At 54.0% G+C, this 22,060-nt stretch overlaps 1 protein-coding gene and 1 non-coding gene across 4 annotated transcripts in view; one reads left to right on the top strand and one right to left on the bottom strand.

The window, feature by feature from the left end:
- Positions 1–1,414: 1,414 nt before the first annotated feature.
- Positions 1,415–1,486, bottom strand: TRNAG-UCC (transfer RNA glycine (anticodon UCC)). Its single transcript has one exon. It is a non-coding gene; the product is annotated as a tRNA-Gly (tRNA).
- A 357-nt stretch (positions 1,487–1,843) lies between these two features.
- The window catches only part of DPP9 (dipeptidyl peptidase 9), a 36,682-nt gene continuing 16,465 nt past the window's right edge, over positions 1,844–22,060 (top strand). For all 3 annotated transcript variants that reach the window (XM_054582854.1, XM_054582855.1, XM_054582856.1), the window contains exons 1-10: positions 1,844–1,906; positions 5,111–5,199; positions 8,726–8,979; positions 14,201–14,313; positions 15,507–15,680; positions 15,763–15,931; positions 16,630–16,743; positions 18,416–18,544; positions 19,635–19,696; positions 20,937–21,037. In XM_054582854.1, coding sequence (XP_054438829.1) covers positions 5,144–5,199; positions 8,726–8,979; positions 14,201–14,313; positions 15,507–15,680; positions 15,763–15,931; positions 16,630–16,743; positions 18,416–18,544; positions 19,635–19,696; positions 20,937–21,037 — 1,172 coding nt within the window. In that variant the 5' untranslated portion in view covers positions 1,844–1,906; positions 5,111–5,143. The remainder of the gene's footprint in view (positions 1,907–5,110; positions 5,200–8,725; positions 8,980–14,200; positions 14,314–15,506; positions 15,681–15,762; positions 15,932–16,629; positions 16,744–18,415; positions 18,545–19,634; positions 19,697–20,936; positions 21,038–22,060) is intronic.

Here is a 22,060-nt window from a genome sequence, read left to right as displayed (position 1 = left end):
GCACTGGGACTTTACCCCCTAAGACCAATTTTTGGATGTCTGACCTCCAGAACTGTAAGATAATCACGATGTGTGGTTTTTTTCCAGGCAGTGCTTGTGGTAACTTGTTACAGTAGCTATAGGAAACTAATACAGAAGTATTAGTATTTGAGGTCTGTCCGAAAAAATTCCAGCCATTGTTAATATATGAGAATGGTTTGCCAGACACCCCTGGCAGTCAAGCAGTGTGGACTGGAATGCGCATGCGTGAACAATGACAACTTCACTGTACTAGTGCGGGGGGAGGGGCGGCAGTAGACACACTGAGTGAGCATGTGTACTGTGTGGTGGACACATTCAAAATGAGCAAGTAGAGCAACAAATCTGCATCAAATTTTGTGTCAAGCTTGAACATTCCTCTGCAGAAACTATTTGGATGGTTCAGAAGGCCACAGCTCTGGACAACTGGTGGCTGGCAGCTTCATCACTACAGCGCTCCAGCTCATGCATCACCTCTGGCGCAGAGGTTTTTGGTGAAACATCAAACCACCCAGGTGACTTAGACCTGTTACAGCTCAGATTTGGCACCCTGTAACTTATGGCTTTTCCCAAAATTAAAATCACCCTTGAAAGGGAAGAGATTTCACACCTTCGATAAAATTGAGGAAAATATGATGGGACAGCTGATGGCAATTGGGAGAACTGTGTGAGGTGCCAAGGTGCCTACTTTGAAGGGGACTGAGGCTTCATTGTCCAACGTACAATGTTTGTGTCTTGTATGTTCTTCAGTAAATGTCTTTATTTTTCACATTGCATGGCTGGATACGTTCTGGACAGACACAGCTAATGAAACACTGGTTTCAGCATGGGTTTGTTAGCAATTTTTTTAAATTGTTTCAATAGGAAGTGTTTTAACGGTAAAGTAATAAATATATGTGTTTACTGGATGTTTTCCTCCTTCCAGCAGCCACTACATCAAACAGAGTGATGAGTATATAGGAAAGGCGGTAATCACCAAGGTGGCAACCAAATGATACAGTATTCTTTTTGGGAACTCCAAACGTAACAATTTTTTATAACAGTGTCTGTGCATAGTAATTACAAAGAATCCACACTCCGCAAGTTTCTGTAGTGGAGCGGTTTTCACGTTTGCCTCACACGCGAAAGGCCTCCGGTTCGACCCCGGGCGGAAACCGTAGACTGTCTTTTTCCCCCCTGCGCCCCCCGGCCTTTATTACAGCATTTTGAAATTTACTTCAAAGTAACTGTAATGGAAATTCTAGTTCAGTGATTTTTTTTCCTCAGGCCTGCTGTCTTTTTAGAAATTATTATAAAGTTAAAATTTTTTTCAGTAATTTAAATTCTACGTTGATTATTTTGCTACGAAGCTTTAGGACAGTCAAAAGGAGACAGGAGAAGAAAAAGCCTGACAGCCTGCGTTGGCCGGGAATCGAACCCGGGTCAACTGCTTGGAAGGCAGCTATGCTAACCACTATACCACCAACGCCGTGCCGGCCGGGGTTTTTCCCTGGCGCCCTTAGAGACAGACTCAGCGCACTGGCTGGGCGATACCAAACTCCGCAGGGATGTCTCCCCCTGCCGTCCCTGCGCGCACCCGGAGACACCGCCCAAGGGATGTTCCCCGCCCGTGTCCACGAGGGCCGAGCCCGCACGTCCCCCCCAGCGCGCGGACGCCTTGGTGCTGGCCGGGTGGTGGCCAATCCCAGGCCGCCGCCTGGGCCGCTCGACTTCCGGGTCAAAGGGGCCTGAGCCTCCCGAGTCCCCCGTGTCCGCCGCCTCCGCTGTCCCCCGTGCTCGCCACTTCCGGGGCCGCAGTCCTGGGCATGGAGCCGCGATCCTGAGGCGCCTCCGGCCCCGGGACGTCCTGGCCAGCCCGGCCGCCGCCCCGCGCCAGCCCCGAGCCCTGGTGAGCAGCGCCTGCGGGCCCCGTCCCGCCTCGGCCGCGACCCCGAGCCCGCCGCTGACCCGCCCGGGCGCCCTCCGCCCCCGCCTGCTACCCCCCGGCCCCGCCTGGACCGCACTCGGGTGCCCCGGCCGCCGTGTCGATTTCCTCTCCAGCGCGGCCCCTCCGCACCGCTGCCTCCGCCCCCGCCCCTTCTCTGCCCGGGCCACCTCTCAGTCTCTCCCTGTCCCGGCCTCGCCCGCACCCATCCCGTCGCTGCCCGAGCCACCGGGCTCTGGCCCCTGCTGGGGGCGGCCGCACCCAAGGGCGCCCTCCTCTCCTTGCAGGCTCTGGAGGTCCCCGCCTTCTCCAACTGCCCCTGCAAATGTGTGGGGCTGAGGCCATCTCCCTGACCCGCGAGCTTCCTCCTTCCAGCCTTTGGCCTCCCTCCTTCCACATCCCCGCAGGGTCCAGCCCCTTTTCTCAGCTTCCCCCGACCCGCCCGCAGACCTGTCCAGCCGCCCACCTTCTTCCTAAGCGTCTCAGACCGGCCTTAACACTTCCCGACATCGATGCTGCGGCCGAGCCATCATCCTCGGGAGCAGCCCCTTCCCTTTGCCACTACCCCTGTCAACCCTCCCATCCCCCGCCGTAAGGAAGTCCCTTGCCTCAGCGGAAAGAACCAGCCTGCTTTCCAGGAGCTGGGACTAAAGCCCAGATGTGCCCTGTGGTCACCAGCCCCTGTCTTCCCTGGCCATGCCCTGGGGGAATGGGCCCCGGGAGGACTTTCCTCCTAGGTGTGGTTCAGGACAGACAGGCTGCACCGCAGGACTGGGAGGCGTGGCTAGAAACGGCCAGGTAGACGGAATGAGGCACACAGCCGGGACTCCCCGGTGGAGGGAGAGCGACTGGTTAGCCGGTCCCTTCACTAACCCACCACATTATTGACACATTCACTCTGTCAAGGTCTTGTGTCCCACACCTGCAGCCAAAATGGAGGCTTTCTCGACTCCCTAGAAGGTCAGTCGGGCGGAGGCGGGGCAGCCAGGGAGGCTGAGTGTGGGCTGGTGGGATTCCTTTGCCGGCTCCAGGACACAGAAGTTGGCAGGAAATGCTGTCTACAACCCTGGGGTCACTGCCCGTAGGGACAGCTGGCTGGGACCCAGGCCAGTAGCAGCAGCTTTGTGTGCTCCTGCTGAAGACTTTCCTTTCCATCCAGCATTCCCCTCCAGCTGCCCTGGTATGAACCCCCTGAAAGACCGGGGGTGAAAAAGGGGAGGCTGCTGATTCTGGCTGGGTTTGGTGGAGGTGTGGCTGCACCCTCTCACACCTACAACGGCGCCTGGCATTCGGTCAGTGAACAGGGTGGATTCTGGCTCTGAAAGGGACTTTAGTCCCATTCTCCCTTTGGTATAATTTTAAATAACTTGCTTAGTCAACAATATTAGCTGTCATGTAGTTTCTGCTATGTCAGGCACTTTACTTGTGCGATCTCATTTAATCCTAACAGCAGTCCTACTGCAGGCCCATTTTATAGCTGGGGAAATTGAGGCACAGAGAAGTTAAGTGACTTCCCCAAGGTCATAAAGCCAGGAAGTGGCAGAGCCAGTATTTGGACCCATGTCTCTCTGACGCCAGAGCCCACTCTTTTCACCATGGCACTGAGAGTGAAGCCAGGGCTTCTTTATGGTGACATGTTGCTTCACCTCTTCATGTGATCTCTGTCCTGCTTTCTTTTTCTTTAAGCATCTGGGACCTAGCTTGTTAAGAAGGTGGTCTGGTGCTGACGAAGCCAGAGGTCCCTTTGACTTTAGATAGTGTTCGTGAGGACAGGGACAAGTTCGCTCAACCTCAAATGTTAATTGAATGCTTCCTATGTGCTAGGCTCGGGTCTGGGTTGGGGTACAGCCGGGACAGGACAGATGTGGGCCTGCCCTGGTAGGGCTGGTGTCCCAGTGAGGGGTGCCCACTCACCCCAGGGGTGCCAGAAGCGGCTTCAGAACTAGTGATATTTGGGGCCAGGCCATTCTTTGTGGGATGGGGGGAGGGTGCCATCCTGTGCTTTGCGGGATTGGGCCTTCACCAACCCATTGGCTAGTAGCATGCCTTCTCGTTGTGACAACTGAAAATGTCCCCTGGGGCCAGAATCAGCCCTGATTGAGACCCCCTGGGTTAGGAGATTCCGCTGACCACCAGGAGACACTGCGTTTTACAGCCATTTGACTTACTGAGGTCCTAGGATGCTGCATACTTAAATACGGGACTGAGTGGGGAGCGAGAGAGGAGGTGGCTCACAGGCACTGGGGGCCATTCTGGTTTATACCGTCTGACCGTCAGAGATTTATGTTGGTGTCTGTTGTGATCCTGAGGATCAAACTCAATTTTTTCCCCAAGTAACGAATGCAGAGTTTTCCCCTCGACGCTGCTGACTTTGGGACCACATCATTCTTTGTCATGGGGGACTTTGTCCGGGGCACTGTCGGGTGTTGAGCATCATCTGTGACCTTCACCCATTTGATACCAGTAGCAACCCGGCCCCCATCAGTGGTGACAACCAAAAATGGCCCTCAGGGAGGCGGAACCGCCCCCATCGAGAGCCCCTGACCTACAGTGAGTTCCATGCAGAAAGCCGGTGTTGTGACGGGGGTGATGAGGTAGCAACTTAGGATTAGATGCCAGGAAAGACCTCTGAAGGGGTGACATTGGGACCCAAAGGCTGAAAGGAGGCAGGTCATACAAAAAGCCAGGGAAGGGTGTCCCAGGCAGAGGGACTGACAAATGCAAAGGCCCTGGAGTGGGAATGAGCAGTGTCTTTAGGGAAGAGGAAGGCCAGTGTGCTGGGCAGAGAGGGCAAGGGCAGGGAGAAGGTGGGGTCAGGAAGGCCATCAGGGAACAGTCACAACTGGGACTTTGGTTTTATTCCATTTCTGGCAAGTGTCTGTAGGTGGCATCCTCAGAGTCATTTGATACTCCCATCTTCTCAGGGACTTCTCACCTTGGGAGAACTGCTCGACAAAAAGATGCTAGTTTCTGGCAAATGCCAGGTGTCCTCTCAGGTTTCATGGCAGGGCCTGAGCCATCTGCCTCATCAGAGTGCCCTTGGCCTTGCGTATTCCCTGTAGGCATGGAGGGCTGCCTGGGAAAGGGGAGAGGGGACAAGGCGGGTGAGAGCTTGCACCCCTGCATTTGCTGCTGGGAGGTGCAGCCCTGTGGTCTCTCCCGTTGCAGGCTGTCCCACCCTCCTGATCGGCCGAGTGGTTAATGCGGACGGTTAAGAAGCTACGCCTGGACAACGTGAACACAGGAAATTGGAGAAGGTGAGGGGCACGACCTAGGGAGCCGTGACTGCGGGGAATGTTGCACAGTCTTAGGTCTGGGAAGATCCCTTTGCTTCCCCACACCCATTTCTACATTTCTGCATTTCCCTAAGGTGAAGTTCTGGCTATTTTGCGTGAGGAGGCAGTGTGGGCTAGTGCAGGGGTTCTCAGCCCTGGCATTGCTGGCGTTGGGGCCGGATCGCTCTCTGTGCGGCCGTCCTGGGCACTGCACAGTGTTGAGGAGCATCCCTGGCCCCCACCCAGTTGATGTCAGGAGCCATCCCCAGTCATGAAAACCGCACGTGTGCCCAGAGATCACCCAGTGTCCCCTGGGGACGGGATTAGCCCTAGCTGAGCACTGCTAGCCTGGTGGTTAGGACTTGAGTTTTGAGTCCAACACACTTGGGCTCCCTTCCCTCCTGGGGTGACATTGGTTGGGCCATTTAACTTCTCTGAGCCCACATTCCAGTCTCCCAGATGGAGCTGACCCTGGAACTCAGCGCCCAAGTTACAGTGAGGATTAAAGGTAATCACACAAACAAGATTCATGCATTTGGCAAATTCCAAGTCTGGGGCCTGACGTGAATTGAAGAGACCATAAGAATTCCTAGACCAAGCTGACCTATGTCACTGTCAGTTTTCTCACTATCTCGGCCTTACTTACTTTGAGCAAGCGCAAGCGATTGGGGAGTCAGGAAGAGAATCAAAGATGATTCTGGAAGACAAACATGATGCTAAACATGGTGATCGTTCCCAAGACGGAAGCTCTGAGAACGTGCAGTCCCCATGTCTGATGGGCGAGTGTCTCAGGGGCTCAGTTACTGATGGGAGCCCATGTCTCTCCTGGGTGGGCACAGGCTGGGCTGCAAACTCTCTATGTAAGGCTGGCTATAAAAGCTGGAGGCCCCAGTGGTGCCAGAGCAGCATGCACAGGGAGGAGCATGGCCTGCTGTTTCCTAGGAGCCCCCAGCTGCAGGGACACAGCAGGTGTTCTGAAGGGCCCTCCCTCGAGAGCATGGGCTCTCCGTTCCTCACCTCCACTTGCCTGGCACCCAGCCAGTGACCACCTTCCTTCCTGTCTTGTCATTCTGTGGTTGGCCTGAATGCTCCCAGACCTGTAGCCAAGCTGAGAATCCGCAGCTCCTTCTTGCTTTCTGCCTGCTTCCCTCATCACAGGCCCCCCTTGGCGGATGCCCCAGAGGGTGGTGGCCCCAGCTTTTGGAGCACCAGCTCAGACAGAGATCACAACTCCCATCAGGCCTTGACAGTGACTGGACGGGGAGGTCCTACACTGTGTGCTGCTGGCGTCACGAGCTGTGAGGTTGCCCTACCGACTGGCAGAAGGAAAGTGTAGGTGGACCTGGCCTAAGAGGCCTGCAGTCTGCTCTCATTTCCCAGCTGGGTAAACTCTTGACTGAAGAAGCCGAGGGTAGGCCGGCACTGAGTGGGAAGGGCTGCGCAGGCTGCTTCACCGGGGCGTCTCGTCCCCTGTCCCCTTTCCGCGGCCTCTCCCTGCAGCCAGGGCTTTGCCTCTGTGGAGGAGAGAAGAGAGTGGAAGACCAGCCACCAAGCCTTAGCCCGTCTGGGAGCTCATGCTGTCCCACTGCATCTAGAAGAGTCTTAGAAGTTTCTCGCGATGTTTCATTTTATTTCTCATCTCCTGGATCGCGTTTTTGCTCCTTGGGCTCTCTGTAGTGATTGGAGGCAAGATCATTTTTATCACTCTTTGCTGTGGAAATAAGCCGTGTGATTTTGTGAGTGCTTTCCCTAGGCTCTTGGCTTCTGGGGTCCCCTTTGGGAGCCCTGGGGTCACGATCTATTTTTCTGCTATGAGCAAGGCTTGTGTTGTGGTGGCAGAGTTTGGGAGGGTTGGGAAGTTCTGTTTTCTGGGGTTTTGCCGGCAGTGTTTGGGGCCGTGTAGGCTCTGGAGTGCTCAGCCGCCCGCCGCGCAGGACACGCCAGCTCCTTGCACACGCCCAAGCTCCGGCAGGGGTAGGGAGGACTGAGCAAGGGGAGGCATTTCTCCTCCCATCTGTTACGGAAATGAGTTAGAAAGAGAACTTGGAAAATCAGTCTGCGGTGGAAGCTCAAAAGCCATGGGTACTCCTCGTGTCTCTTTTTCCCCGTCTTTCAAAGCAGGCAGGGTCCTTGGTCCTCTGGTGGTTACTCTGTGGGATCTGCTACTGGCAGGGGTCAAAGCTCTCTGGGAATCAGAGGTCACCTGGGTGAAGGGAGGCTGGACAGAGACCTGCCTGTTACTTCTCTACCGTTGGCCTGTGCGGTTCTGGCCATGAGTGCAGCAGTAGCTTCCAGTCCCACTCTGACAAGTGAATGCAGACTTCAGCCTGCAAAGCTGCTAATCCCAGAGCACGCGCTCCCAGCATCCAGCAAGGCCTTCTACCCTTTGGTGCCTGCAGAGGAAAGCAGGGCAGCCTGCTCTCTTTGGCTGGCCCCATGCGATGACCTTGGCTCTCCCACAACCGGATCACCATGGCTGTGTTTAGACTTCCCTAAAACAAATATTTGCCTGGCCAGTCCAGTCTGGTAAGAAATGTGCTCAGAAGTGAGTGTTGGAGAGGGGAGGTGGGAGTCCTTGCGCAGCTGCAGCTGCTCCCGAAGCGGGGTGGCCTCCGAGGGGGCGAGTGCGCCGTGCTCTTACCCAGAGGTCTCGAGTTCCCAGGGAACATCCACTCTTCTAAGTGCCTCCAGTGAGGCGCATGTTTACCCTGCTGGACAGCAAGCTGACGGCACAGGGGACAAGGTCTAGTGACGAATTCTCTGTGCTCAGGCTTCTGTGCGTGGGCGAGTGTGTCTTCCGTGGCTCTCTGTGAAATGCCCACTGAGCCAGGACTCCACGAGAGGTTCTGGGGATGCAGCCCTGGGGACACGGCTGTGAAGAGGACAAACATGGAGGAGACGGGCGCTCGACAGACAGCCATTGTGATGAATTCCCTGAGGGTGGGGCAACCGGATGCCATGTGGAGGGTTAACGGAGAGCCGGCTTTGGTGGGGATCATCGTAGAGAGTTTCGAAGGACCTGACAGATGTTTAAGCTGAGATCTGATCAGAAGTTAGTTGAGCAATGAGAGGGGGGAAAAACTGTTCCAGGCAAAAGGGACAGCATGAGCAAAGGCCCTGAAGAGGGAAGGGGTCTGGCCGTCAGAGAAGCCGCGGAAAGGCCGGCTTGCCCGGGTGTAGTGATGACAGGGAATGAGGCTGGGGAGCCTGGCAGAGGTCAGAGTGTCAAAGGCCATGGTGAGGACTGGTTTTCACTGTCGGGAAAACCAAGGAAGGGTTTGAGTTGGTAGACGGTAGGCATCGTCAGCTGAGAGGCGACGGAGGCCTGGATTTCAGCAGTCATGGTGTTGGAGAGAGGAGTAACAATGGAGGAAATAGAGGCAGGGAGGGAGCACGGCGTGGGGCTCAGCTGGGGAAATCAGTGTCTGATGAGGAGGCAGCTTGTGCGTGGAACTCATGTACCACTCTCCTCCTCATTTTCTTCCCACATGTTCCTTCCTCCTCACAGCTTCTCGCTGAATTCCGAGGGGGCAGAGAGGATGGCCACCAGGGCACCGACGTCCGACCAGGGCGACACGGTTGAGATGGAGGACCCAGCATCCCGCTTCCAGGTGCAGAAGCACTCGTGGGAAGGGCTCCGGAACATCATCCACGGCAGCCGCAAGAACTCGGGCCTGATCGTCAACAAGGCTCCTCATGACTTCCAGTTCGTGCAGAAGACGGACGAGTCAAGTCCCCACTCCCACCGCCTTTACTACCTAGGTAAGCCCTCCAGTGTCCCCTTGGGCCCTCTGGGCTCCAGCAGACCGTCTAGGCTCCCACAAGCCCTCCAGGATCTTTTGGGCCCAGCAGGCTGCCCTTGTGCAGAACAGTGTTTCTGAGATGGCAATTACTAAATCCTCTAGTTTCCAGAGGTCCACCGGTCCTCTTAGGAGGTCCAAATAGATGGGCATGGTCCCGAGCAAATGGTCATGCCTCATGCCACCCACAGTGACATCTGTTTACAATGAAGGTCTGGCCCAAGGGTCCTCGAGAGCATCAGATGATCAGGTGAGGGGCGCAGAGGGCAGTGCTGCCCATCTGTGATGCGCGGTGCTGTGGTTTGGGCCTGATACATGGGCCTGGGCCACTGAGATTGTTTCCAGTATCAGTCAGTTGAGCCTACCCCCGGGCTGGGTTGGGCTGGGAAGCTACGGGACGCCCTCAGCAGTGAGAGTCACAAGTAGAGAGTCACAGTAGTCTCTGCCTGTGGAGAGAAGTGTTAAGAAGGATCCTGTGGCTCGTAGAAAGCTGCCGCAATTGCATAATGGTGTACCTGGTAGACTAACAACAAAGGGTGACCTGCCACATTTTTGCTGTGCCTGCCCTAGATACCTGGATAAACAATAACTAATTGCTTTCTCCTCCTGGCGTGTGCCTCTGCAGCAGCACTTGCCACACATTTGTGGTTTACAGTTCATGTTCCCTGCTGGGCCATGTGAAAACCTTCCGGGCAGGGCATAGGCCTTGTACACCGTGGCCTCCTGCATTTGTAACCTCAGCAGCCAAGCCATGACCTGGCTCCCGGCAGGTGGACAGTCAGTATCTGCTGAGCAAATGAATGTTGCCCTGCTTATCTAAAGGTCCCATAGAATAGATAGGAAAAGTTCCAAGCATATTTGAAAGCAGTGTGACATATGATTATTGACCCAAGGCAGGTTTTCTTTCTTAGCACTCAACTTCTGGGGCCCAGGATCAGTCTCTCAGTATCCTCGGCCCCTGGGACTGCACCTGTTCCCGGTCATGCCCTCAGTCACTATTGGAGTGAACTATGGAAGGAAGGAATGAAGTTTATTCGGCCTGAGGCTAACCTCATGCTAATGATTGTGACTGTGACCAAGATGGACACCAGGTGGCTCTCCCCACAGTCGATGCAGACCCTCCTCTTAAACACCCACCTGAAAACTGGATGGTGGCTTGGCACGCATAGAATCAGAAAGAGGAATGGTCAAGGATGGGGGTCGTCAAGCAACAACCGACTGATGTAGGAAATTGAGTTTTACTCACAACCAGCATGCCCGCTTGTTTATTTCTGTCTATGGCTGCTTTTGAGTATAGTTACATCAGAGATCATATGGCCTACAAAGCTGAAAATATTTACTATCTGACCCTTTACAGAAAATAGTTTGCCAGCTCTAGTTTAGGAGATGTTAGGGCTGAATGTACTTCACGCTTCACTTAGCCAAGGAGGAGCTGGGCTGTTAGGACTGAAAGTAGCCAAGACTCATACGCTGGTGGGCTGCTGCCTCCCTGTTTTCCTGGTTTTGTGCCTCCCTCCCCCCACTGAACTCCTTTTTCCCGCTTTCTTTGACTACTCACTCACTCAAGTTCAGATTTCTATCCTGTTCAAGGTACTTGTGTAAGTTTCCTAGAGTTGCTACTCCACCAAATCTCTGTCCGTTAGGTGGCTTTAAACAACCAAAATTTATCCTCTCACAGTTCAGTATTCTCACCAGAAGTCTGAAGTCAGCTTCTCTGGGCTGAAACCAAGGTGTGGGCAGGGCTGCGCTGTGCTTCCTGCGGAGGCTCTAAGGGAGAAACCATTTCTGGCCTCTTTAGCTTCCAGTGGCTGCTGGCATTGCTTGGCTTGCAGCTACATCCCTGTGGTCTTTGCCTTTGTGCTCACATCACTTCTGGATCTGAAATCTCTCTCTGCCTGCCTCTTAGGAGGCATGATTACCTGGAGGGCCTGTCTAGATAATCCATGCTAATCTCCCCAGTTTAAGAGCCTCAACTTAATCCCATCTGCAAAATCCCTTTTGCTACAGGTTACATATTCACAGGTTCTGGGGATTAGGATGTGGACATTTTTGGGAGCCATTGTTCAGCTGGCTACAGAGCTGCTAAAATGGGCAGAAATTCCCTAAGTTCCTTTGAGCCACCAAGTGTACTTCGTAGTAAGGTCACAGGGCATCTCAGGGAGCCCCTCGCCTGGACCTTATGATATGACACCCCAAGCCTTGTGGAGCCTAGGCAGCTGCCCTGTGTATATTCTCCATGGGTCCACCTTTGTTGCCCTCCTGCCTTCTGCTCATGGGGTTGCTTGTCTAGGGATCTACCCACCAGCAGAAATGGGTGAGCTTTTTCCAAATTCCTGGGAGAAAGAATCAGATCGGCTTCACATAGGTCAGATGTCCACTTGTCCAGTCGGCTATAGCCTAGTGTGTGTGTGTGTGTGTGTGTGTGTGTGTGTGTGTGTGTGTGTGTGTCTGCGGCTGGGGTAGGCAGTCACCCCAAGTCCACAGGAGGCTCTGAGGGCCCACTCCAGAGGATAGGGATGGCTCCAGACCAGGGCTCTGGACCTGGCAAAGACCCCGATGTATGCCTAGAACAGTTGAGATCTGTGATGCTGCTTTGGGAGGGTGACATTCCTCACCCTTGAGCTGATTCAGCCTGCATCACTCAACACCCTCAGGGTACCTGGACTTGACTTTATGTCCAAGTTGCTGGGTCAGCCTCTTCTGGAGTTCCCGTGTATTTATAATATGGCTTTGCACCAGCCCAGCACCTAGGCGAATGCTGGCAGCCAGCAGCTTTGTGAATAGAATAGAAGGGGCCTCCAAGGGCGATGCCTAGCCTGCCGCTTTAAGCGCCACCTGCCACCCGCTCCCCCTGGGACCCCGCCTCCTCAGTGGGCACGAGGCTTTGCCGTTTGGGGCACGTGGAGCCAGTCACCAGGTCCTCAGTGGAGGCTCTTGCCGATGCACCTGATGAAGCCCAGTGCACTCGAGATGGAGCACAGAAGGGACTTCGCCGGCCACTGCTGCCAGGAAGATGGGATGGCAGTGGCTCAGGTTGCACGGCTCAAACTGCAGCGTCAGGAAAGCTGCTCCTTCTGGCTCTCCTGCTTCTCCTGCCTATGGGCATCTCATGTTGCACAGGGAGGGCGCAGGGCCCCAGACAGCTTTGGGGGCCCCTTAGATGGGAAATGCAAGATCGCTGTGTCCTTGTGTCCTATGTCCAGATCCAGGCTCCCATGCGCCCACCGCACCAGTCACCCAAGCCACAGCGCATGGGGTGGAGATGGTGCTTGTGTTGGAGATAGGGGCGCTGTCCTTAAAGATGGGGCAGATGTGGAACGGGAAGGCAGAAATCAGCAGTAGTCGTCGGTCACCTCAGACCCCTGCCTTACATGCTGATCATCACCATCACAGGGAATGTGCTAGCTTAGGCTGTTTGGTGTCTTCTCTTACTAATCAGCTGGGTAGGGAGGCAGCCCCAATGTCCTTGGCAAGGGCACACCCTTGACTTCCCATTTGGAAAGCTCCAGCTGTCCCAGAGAGCCCTGCAGACAGAGGCTGTCCAGAGCACACGCATGGGCAGCATGGCCGGGCGGTGTCATGTCTGTGCCTCCAGCTGGGAATGGGACACATCGAAGCTGCCGAAAGGGCCCTTAGAAGTTGAATTTTGAGTGTTTCCCACCTGTACCTCTGGGCTAACTTTGCATGCTCCTTAAATCCACTTTAAAAGGAACCCTTAATAGCCTAATAATTTTCTTTAAATATGCCCTTATTTTGCAAACTGTACAAGCAACTTAATCATAAGTGGAAAATCCATGTCACTTGCCATTTCGAAAAGCTACCTATAAAAAGAGCGGAAAGCGGAACAGGTGTTACTTATTAAGCTCTAGCTCCAGAGGGGCCTGGCGGGGGGCCGGCTTGTTCTCCCGGTAATGGAAGCGTGAGTGCGAGTGAGGGGGTGCGGAGAAGAGGCCAGATCTGGCAGCGCCAGGTTGGGGTTCCTCCTGGGAAAACTCAGGTTGAAAGGGGATCAGAGAGGGGCTCGGCTCTCCTGACCGATTGTTAGCTCACGGCGCATGCCTGGGCCACCAAAGAATATCGTGTCTGGGGGGGTCCCACACTGGGTGAGTGCTGCCCTGGTGTCCCCCACCTCATTGCACAGAGTGGCGGAACCCAAGACTTAGCAGAGAGAGTTGTACTGCTCTACCGTTAACTTTACTAATAACAGTTTTACTGTTGTCCATCCAAAGACACTACCAGTTAGATCCGCAATTATTTTGCCACTAAGAATAGGACAGCACCTGTGACATAAGACACGTCTCGATTTCAGAGATGTGAGAATGTGAAAAATTGCAACTTACTGGAATTACACTGCTATCTGTGAGTGACGTATCCTGGGCATTGTGCTAAGTGCTTCGTTTTTCATACCTCCCTTAATCCACATTGAATCCTCACCGGGCAGCTGCTCTCATTTTATAGGTCAGGTTAGATCAGTGGTTCTGTCAGGGAGGTTCTGCCCTTCCAGGGGACACTACACAACATCTGGGCACGTCTGTGGTCATCACGACAGGGGGTGCTTCTGGCATCGAGTGGGTGGGGCCAGGGATGCTGCTCAACATGCCACAGTGACCAGGACGTCCCCCATAGAGGATGACAAGGCCCCAGTGTCACCAGTGCCAAGGGGAAGAAACCCTTGATTAGATGTATATTTGCTCTAATCCTAGATTAATTCATGGCCTTTATAAAAGCCTTTTTTTACCTAATTTAATCTTTTTTTTTTTTTTTTAGTCCCCTTTTACCTCCCTCCCCCCAGCAATCACCACACTGTTGTCCATGCCCATGAGTCCTTTTTCCTTTGCTAAAGCCTTTTAATAAAGGACTTGGAAGGCTGGAGCCTCGCCTGTTGAGTGAGATCTGGGTACCCTGACCACCCTCTTTTTGTTCATTTGTGTGCTGTTTTTTCAGTAACTTAGACCAAGATATTCAGCACAAACACCTCAGTGATGGAAGACGCTGTACTACTGCTGACATGCTTAAACCCGGGGTTGTAGCCCATCTGGGGAGGGGTGTGCAGCCAGGATACGCTTGCAGGATGACGTAGAAGCAGAAGGAACCAGCTGAGCCCTGCCTTGGGGAGCCTGGGGCTGGCCCCCACCCTGTCCTGGACCAGGTCACCCATTCTGGTTTTTCCCTCTTTCCCCAAGGGATGCCTTATGGAAGCCGAGAGAACTCCCTCCTCTACTCTGAGATTCCCAGGAAGGTCCGGAAGGAAGCCCTGCTGCTCCTGTCCTGGAAGCAGATGCTGGACCACTTCCAGGTGAGCAGTGCCTGCCGAGTTCTGCCTGTGGGCGAGGGAGGTGGGCACAGGCCATGTCATCAGGCTGTACGCCATTTCCGCAGGCCCTCAGCTCCCAAGGGGCCTAGGCCGCCACACAGTTCACACACACCCTGCAGAGAGGAGCTGCTGGCTCCCCGCAGCCCTCCCGCCACCCGCAGTCTGTGCGCCAGCCCCCGAGTCTAGGCTTCCGATGAGGATGCTCATCGAGACATCCTTCCTGTTAAATGCCTCACCAAAGGGTTGAATTGACTTGGGCCCAGGCCTTTTCACGGAGACTTGGATAATAATTAATGTCATTCAGAGTTGGTTCAATTCCAAGGAGACAGATGGCAGGTGAGGGACGAGAGTGCACTTTTATTGCTTTATGTTTAGTTCTTTCTGACTGTAAAAGTAATATGACAATAGCAGGGTGTGGGGGGAATGACACCCTAAATTTCTCCACGCCAGCACAGCACCTCCCCCTTTTGCCTGCCTCATCTAGTCCCCAAGCTGAGGAGCTTGTGTTCACATAGCTGCCTTCTCAGCGTGGGGGGTAATTTTGCTTTTGGTTTTGCTTTTTTCTAAATGCATCTCTTGTCATTAACAGTCCTCCGCATCTCTGTATATTCTGAATTCTTGAGACAGCTGCGTGGTGGTGCCCACGATAGTTTAGCTGCCCGGACCCGCCATTGTTGGGGGTTTGGGGCGTCAGGCAGTCCTGAACTTGCCCTGCCCTCTACCCGTGCAGAAAACCCCCTTAGGTGTGCAGGTGGTGTTGGGTAGGTTCAAATTCAATGCTTTTGGCAGGAAGGGTGGTAAAAAGGGCAAGGGGTGTCTGTAGGATTGGCTTTGGGGACCAGGGAAGATCAGTCCAACAGTGTCACTCCACGCTGTGGGGCAGAGGACAGCCCAGTCTTCCTTGGAGAGATTCCGTGGGGAAGGTGGTGCAGGGAAACCCAGAGGTGGACCGAGAGCAAAGGAGCTCCATGTAAGTCTCGGAAACCTGCCAGCCAGCCCTGGGCACCCCTGGCCACCTGGTCAGGGCTCTGCTGCCCGCTCTGCTCGGTACAACTCTATTCGCCTGCGCGTTTTCTCTGGCCTGGAACCAAGTCAGATAGGTCCCTCCCAAGAGTGTCCAGGTTGCCAGGGCCTCTGGCTACTGACACTGGCATCTGTCTCCTGTGTGTCCCCAGGCCACTCCCCACCACGGGGTCTACTCTCGGGAGGAGGAGCTCCTTCGGGAGCGGAAGCGCCTGGGAGTCTTTGGCATCACCTCCTATGACTTCCACAGCGAGAGCGGCCTCTTCCTCTTCCAGGCCAGCAACAGCCTCTTCCACTGTCGGGACGGGGGCAAGAATGGCTTCATGGTAAGTTCTGGTCCTTGGCTGGGGGACAGGCAGGCAGGTGGGTGGCATCCTGCCCTCCTGAGCCAGGTCTCTCTGTCCCCAGGTGTCCCCCATGAAGCCACTGGAAATCAAGACCCAGTGTTCTGGGCCTCGGATGGACCCCAAGATCTGCCCTGCTGACCCCGCCTTCTTCTCCTTCATCAACAACAGCGACCTGTGGGTGGCCAACATTGAGACGGGCGAGGAGCGGCGGCTGACCTTCTGCCACAGGGGTGAGGCGGGCAGAGGTGCCAAGTCCTGGCTGGGGGGGACAGGAACCTGCACCCAGGGGCGTGGTCTGTTGGGCCAGACTCAGGCCAGCACTTTCCAGGAATAGCCATCAAAGCCACCAGTACAGCTTCTAGAAAATACCCTGCCCCCATTCCACTCACTGTGACCCGTGGGAACCTGCCTGCACCCTGCTCCTGGAGCCCGCCCTCCCGTGTGGCCCTCTGTGGCTTCTCCCACTAGGCACTTACTCTGTACCTTCGCTCACTCGGCCCCTCCCACCTCCACTCTCCTTTCTGACTCCATGGGGTCAAGCTCAGATCTCACTTGCTTCCCGAGTTTTCCCTCATGCTCCTCCTCCTTGGAAATAACCTTCCCCTTCTGCACGTGTCTGTGGAACTCCGCACCCGACGTGGCCTTAGTCCTGCCTCCCTGTCCTGCCCTTGCTCTAAACCTGAGCATCTCAGCCAGGGGCAGCTTGGACACTGGCCATGTCCAGGGACACTCTTACTTGTCATAGCTGGGTCAGGGTGCTCTTGGGATCGAGTGGGTAGGGGTTCAGGGATGCTGCTCAACACCCCGCAGCGTGCAGGACAGCCCCCCATAGAGAATGTGCCAACCCCAATCTTAGCAGTGCTGGGAGGTGGGGGGACCTGCTTTAAACTAGACTTCTCATCTCTTATCCTGCTTTCTCCTTCTCCAGGCTTATCCAATGTTCTCGAGGACCCCAAGTCTGCAGGCGTGGCCACCTTCGTCATCCAGGAAGAATTCGACCGCTTCACTGGCTACTGGTGGTGTCCTACAGCCTCCTGGGAAGGTAGGTCCCTTTCGATTTTTAAAAAATGCTTCTGTGGACTTCTTTTATTAATAGAGTCTAAGCACTTTTCTACTCTTTGCACTTTTCACTTAAAGAAACCTCAGCAATCTTTCTGTTGATATCAGTGTCTCAGTCCATCAGTACCACAGGGAGGGGCTTATAAACAGCAAACACTTATACTTCATGGTTCCGGAGGCTGGAAGTTCAAGATAAAGGCACCACAAGTTTGGGGTGTGGTGAGAACCTCTTTTTGATTCATAGATGGCACCTTCTTGCTGTGTCCTCATGTGGTGGGGTCTCTTTTATAAGGATGTTAATGCCACTCATGAGGGCTCCACCCTCATGACCTAATCACCTCCCACAGGCCCCATGATGTAATGCCATTATTTTGGGGGGTAGGATTTAATATTTGAATTTGAAGGTAGGAGGTACAACATTCAGTCCAGCGCAGTCAGCACACAGAGAACTCTTTAATGACTATAGTTGACCCTGGAGTGTGAATGTGCCATGATTTATTGAACTAGTTCCACATGGACACTTCGGTTGACTCTAGTTGTGGGTTTTGGTTTTATTTTGTTGTCATAAGCAGTACTCTGATGAACATCTTTTATATACGGATCCTGGTGGGTGGTCTTCTGGGAGTATATCAGCGGTTCTCAGCTGGGATGAATCTGCCTTTAGGGGACATTTCACAATGTCTGGAGACATGTGTGGTTGTCACACCTGAGTCTGAACCACTCCCAAACCACATGGCCTCAAGCCAGCCACTCAGCCTGTCAGGCTTCCAGGGCTCCACCTGTAAAGCAGCTGTGGACCAGGCTGGATGTTTCTGGAGAGGTCTTTGGTCTGTCCACAGTGAGTCACAGGTGAGGGTGCAGATTGCAGTGGATGGAGAAGCTTCTCAGTAGCTTGTTGAAGAAGGAATGGCCATGGGCTCTGTCCTCGTGACTTCAGCATTGACAGTCACCATGCTCCTTTCTGGGCTGTTACCACCCAGTGATTAACTTATTCTCATAATGATCTTTATTATAATTCTTCTTGAGCCACGGGTTAATCTGCTTGGGCTGTTGCACCAACTCCCACAGACTGAGGGCTTAAACAACAGGTGTTTATTGTCTCACAGTGCTGGAGGCTGCCAGTCCAACTTCATGGTGTCAACACCTTGGCCCACTCTCCTTGGCTTGTAGATGCCGTTTTCCCTGTGTGTGTGTTTGTGTCTTAATCTCTTCTTATAAGGACACCAGTCCTTGGAGCTCTCTGTCATGACCTCATCTTACCTTAATCACCTCTTTAAGGATCCCATCTCCAAATACAGTCACTTTCAAAGGTCCTGGGGATTAGGGCTTCAACATAGGGATTTGGCAGGGACATACGTAGTTCAGCTCACAAACCCCCCCACATGGCCATCTCCCATGCCCTGCTTCCCGAGCTGGGAAGTTCTTCTTTGTGTTGGGAGTGGCTCGGTTCTCGTCCCCACTGTGCAGGTAAGGAAACTGAGGCCCTAAGAGGAGACACGACTGGCTGAGGGTCTAGTAAAGGGCAGTTGCCAGGGTTCCAGCCCCAGGGCTCGATCTCCTGTCTGGGCCAAGCTGCTGCAGAACAGAGTCCTTCTTACATTCTAGATGGGGTGGGGCTCCCGGCACCCTCAGTAGTGTCCCCTTCCCCCTCCCAGGTTCAGAAGGCCACAAGACACTGCGAATCCTGTACGAGGAAGTCGATGAGTCTGAGGTGGAAGTCATTCATGTGCCCTCTCCTGCACTAGAAGAAAGGAAGACAGACTCGTACCGATACCCCCGCACAGGTGAGTGCCCAGGACAGGTCTAAGGCCCCATAGAGCGAAGTGAGTCCCCAACGAGGATGGGCCCACAGGATCCAGAGAAGCAAACCAGGCTTGGGAACAGGAGCCGGGCCAGTGCTGCCTTGGGGCCCAGGAGACAGAAGGGGGAGGCGGGGGGAGGTTGTGAGGGGGTGTGGGCCCCGCCCTAGGGCGCATCAGGCATTTGTTGCCTTGTGGGAATACAGACTCAAGTTTGCCTGTTTCTCAGGAGAAACTGGAAATCCAGACTCACTTGAGAAGTTACCCAATTCTTAAATGTTACCTGAATTATTTAAAAATACTCAGTGAGCTGAACAGAATACACAGTGGGCCAGGTTCAACCTGCAGGCCTCTTGTTTGCCACCTCCATGGAAGCAAATGGAAGTCATTCTTGCTAATAACCTGCAGTGGGCGCCTACTGAGTGCCATGCTAGACGGAGCCTTCCTGGAGGATATTCCCAATTCCCAGGGCAAACGGGAAAAGTCTGTCTTACCCCTCCCCACTTGTAAAGGCGAGAACACTGAGGCTTAAGGACATTCCCTGCCTGGGGTGCTAGAGCCCTGAGTGCCAAAGTTGAGATTTATCATAGAAACGCCTGAAGCCTGAGCCAAATCCCCCCTCGGACACATTTTAGTCATCCCAATCCATAAGGCCCCTGCCTTCCAGTGGGTGGGGCCCTGGCTGTGTTACATGGGACATGTGCCGTCTTTCTGCAGTGTTGGTGGTTTTATTATGGATGTATCCCATCATCACAGCCAGATTTCAAGCTCTCCAAAGGCAGGCAGGTGTCTTCCTTGTGTGTGTGTCCCCTAGGAGCCCCCCATCAACATAGAAATTGTTACGTCACTGTCTGGAATGAGGTCCTGGCCCAAAGTCAAAAAGTCCATGACTTTGTGCCTTGACCAGAGTGGGTGACATGCTCGCGGAGAGACCTTTGGACACTCTTCCTCCCCTCCACCAGATGCCAGCTGTGTCACCTTTCTGTAGGCATCACCCTGCACCTTCCACCCCGATACCTGCTTTCACCCTACATGGGCGACGGCTGCCTGGCTCACGTCACTTTCATTTCTGCAGGTAGCAAGAATCCCAAGATCGCCTTGAAGCTGGCCGAGTTTCAGACTGACAGTCAGGGCAAGGTAAGAGAGGCTGGCGAACCCCAGAGAAGCTTCTGGATGAGAAGGGGCGCTGGGGTGTGTGTTGCGTGCCGGGTAGATAGTTGGGCGGCATCAGCAGGCTGCGCGCCCCGCCCCAGGGGCAGGCGCTCCTCTTGGCCGGCTGAATGCAAAGACACGGGCCAGGGCCCCGCCCCCAGCCTGGGCCCTGCCGCCCCTGCTGCTCTGCACCTCACTCTGAAGTGACAACAGGTCCTCCTCATTTCAGGAGTTGTTGCTCAGGCCTCCCTAGTGCCCTCATGTACTATCCTCATGTATCATGTACATAGTGTCATGTACTATGAGGATAGGGACATGATCAGAAGTTAGAGTTCAGACAAGCTGAGAAAGCCCTTGCATATTTTTGCCAAAATGCATCCTTCTAGAATGTTTCAGAAAAAAGTGTACAGTAAAATACACTTATATTTGTAATTTAGGAGTCTTTTTCATTTCGAGCATAATTAGGTCCCAACCAAACCCCTTCTTCACTCTTGTCCAGTGTATTCTTGCTGATTTGACACCAATCTGCTCTAAGGCGTTTTGTTCTAAGCCGCCTCTGGCTCTGTCAGATGAACAGGGGCCTGTGGTGGCGGGGTCACACCAACCGAACAGGCAGCTGGGGGTGTAGTGGGGGCAGCCCGCTGGGCCGTAGGGCACGCTGAGGCCCTGCCTGCCTTTTCTCCCTCCATCCTTCTGGGGAGATGCTGTGCCAGCCCCATTTAGGCTGCCTGGCTCTGCAGTAGCAGCGCACACAAGAACCCTCGGTTTCCTTGTCAACGGGCTATCATAGTGAAGTCCCGCGGCCTGGGTGACTTAAAAGAGCAGAAATTTATTGTCTCGCAGTTAAGGAAGCGAAAAGTCTGAAATCGAGGTGTCAGCAAGGCTGGTTTCTCCTGAGGCCGTGAGAAAGGACCTGTTCCAGGCCTCAGTCTTCCTGTGTCTCGTCTCAAGGCACTACCCATGTGACGCCTGCGTCCACATCTCCCCCTTTTATAGGAACACGAGTGCTGTTGGATTGGGGCCACCCTACTCCTGTATAACCTCATCTTAACTAATTATATCTGCAGCCATTTTATTTCCAAATAAGGCCCCATTGCGAGGTACCAGTGGTGAGATCTTCATCCTATGAATCTGAGGGGGACACAGTGTGCCCCTAACAGTGGCCATCTACTCCTGGGTCGCACATGATCAGGCCGAGTGTGACCCAACTCTGTTTTCCCTTTAGATCATCTCAACCCAAGAGAAGGAGCTGGTGCAGCCCTTCAGCACGCTCTTCCCCAAGGTGGAATACATCGCCAGGGCAGGGTGGACCCGGGACGGCAAATAGTGAGTCTCTCTGATAGGACGTAAGTCGCTTCCGTTCAGAAACCCGGGGGGCCACTCCCCGCCCTCTCGTGTCCTATGATAAGAATCCTGAAGTCACAGGAAAGAAGGATTCTTGTTTCACTTGTTTTCCAGCCCTTCTGCTCACATCTGGGACAAACGTCTCTAACCAGAGTCCTAAAGCACGGCCCGCGGGCCAGGTCCTCACCGCCTGCCTTTTTCTGTAAGGCCCAGGAGCCAAGGAATGGCTTTTATGCTTTTAAATGATTAGGAGGGGGAAAATCTAAAGAATAATAATATTTTATCACACACAAAAATGATACAAAATCCTTATTTTGGCGTGTATAAATGAAGTTTAATCGGCACAGGGCCACACTCGTTCATCGCAGCTTCTCTGTGGCCACTTTCGCACTGTGAGGGCAGGGCTGAGTAGCTGTGAAGGACACGGTGGCCGCAGAGCTGAAGTGCTGACTCACTGGCACCTGTACAGAAAGGGTGTGCCTTCCCTGCTGCAAACATGTGCGGGGCGCCTTCGTAACAGGAACAGCTAGGCCCAGGCCTGGCGCCTTGTTGGGCCGCAGGCTCGCTCTGGGACCCCACGTCCCTGATGTTGCTCTTTGATTTGGAGTTAGTTGCTCCCTGTTTATGTTGAGATGCTGCCTTTCCACTTAGAATACTGATAGGTCCCCATTTAAAGTGCATTTAAGTTAAAAATAGTCAAGTTACAGCAAAGCATGAAATCAAGGATGCTGTATGTGGGTGAGGATTTGGCAGAAATCATGGCATTTCAAAACACTCCTGTAAGATTGAATGATGCGAGACCTTTCCAGAAGTCAGGTTATGGAGGTCAGTCAGCCCTCCTGTCCTCCCCTGAGCACACGCGCCAGCCAGGAAACCTTTGTGTGCTGTGGGGTTACAGTCAGGTATTGGCAAGGCTGACCAAGGGGTGGGGGTGGGGGGCAGCGTTAGGCACTGGCTTCCCGCTGCTGGCCCCTGAGGCCCCCGGCTTCTCTTTCACCTTCTCAG

Source organism: Pteronotus mesoamericanus, unplaced genomic scaffold (assembly GCF_021234165.1).
Source record: "Pteronotus mesoamericanus isolate MK-2021 breed Mesoamerican mustached bat unplaced genomic scaffold, CSHL_Meso_final contig_726, whole genome shotgun sequence".
NCBI classification, from domain to species: Eukaryota; Metazoa; Chordata; class Mammalia; order Chiroptera; family Mormoopidae; genus Pteronotus; species Pteronotus mesoamericanus.
Note: the sequence above shows the minus strand (reverse complement) of the source record. Positions and strands in the feature narration are given on the sequence as shown.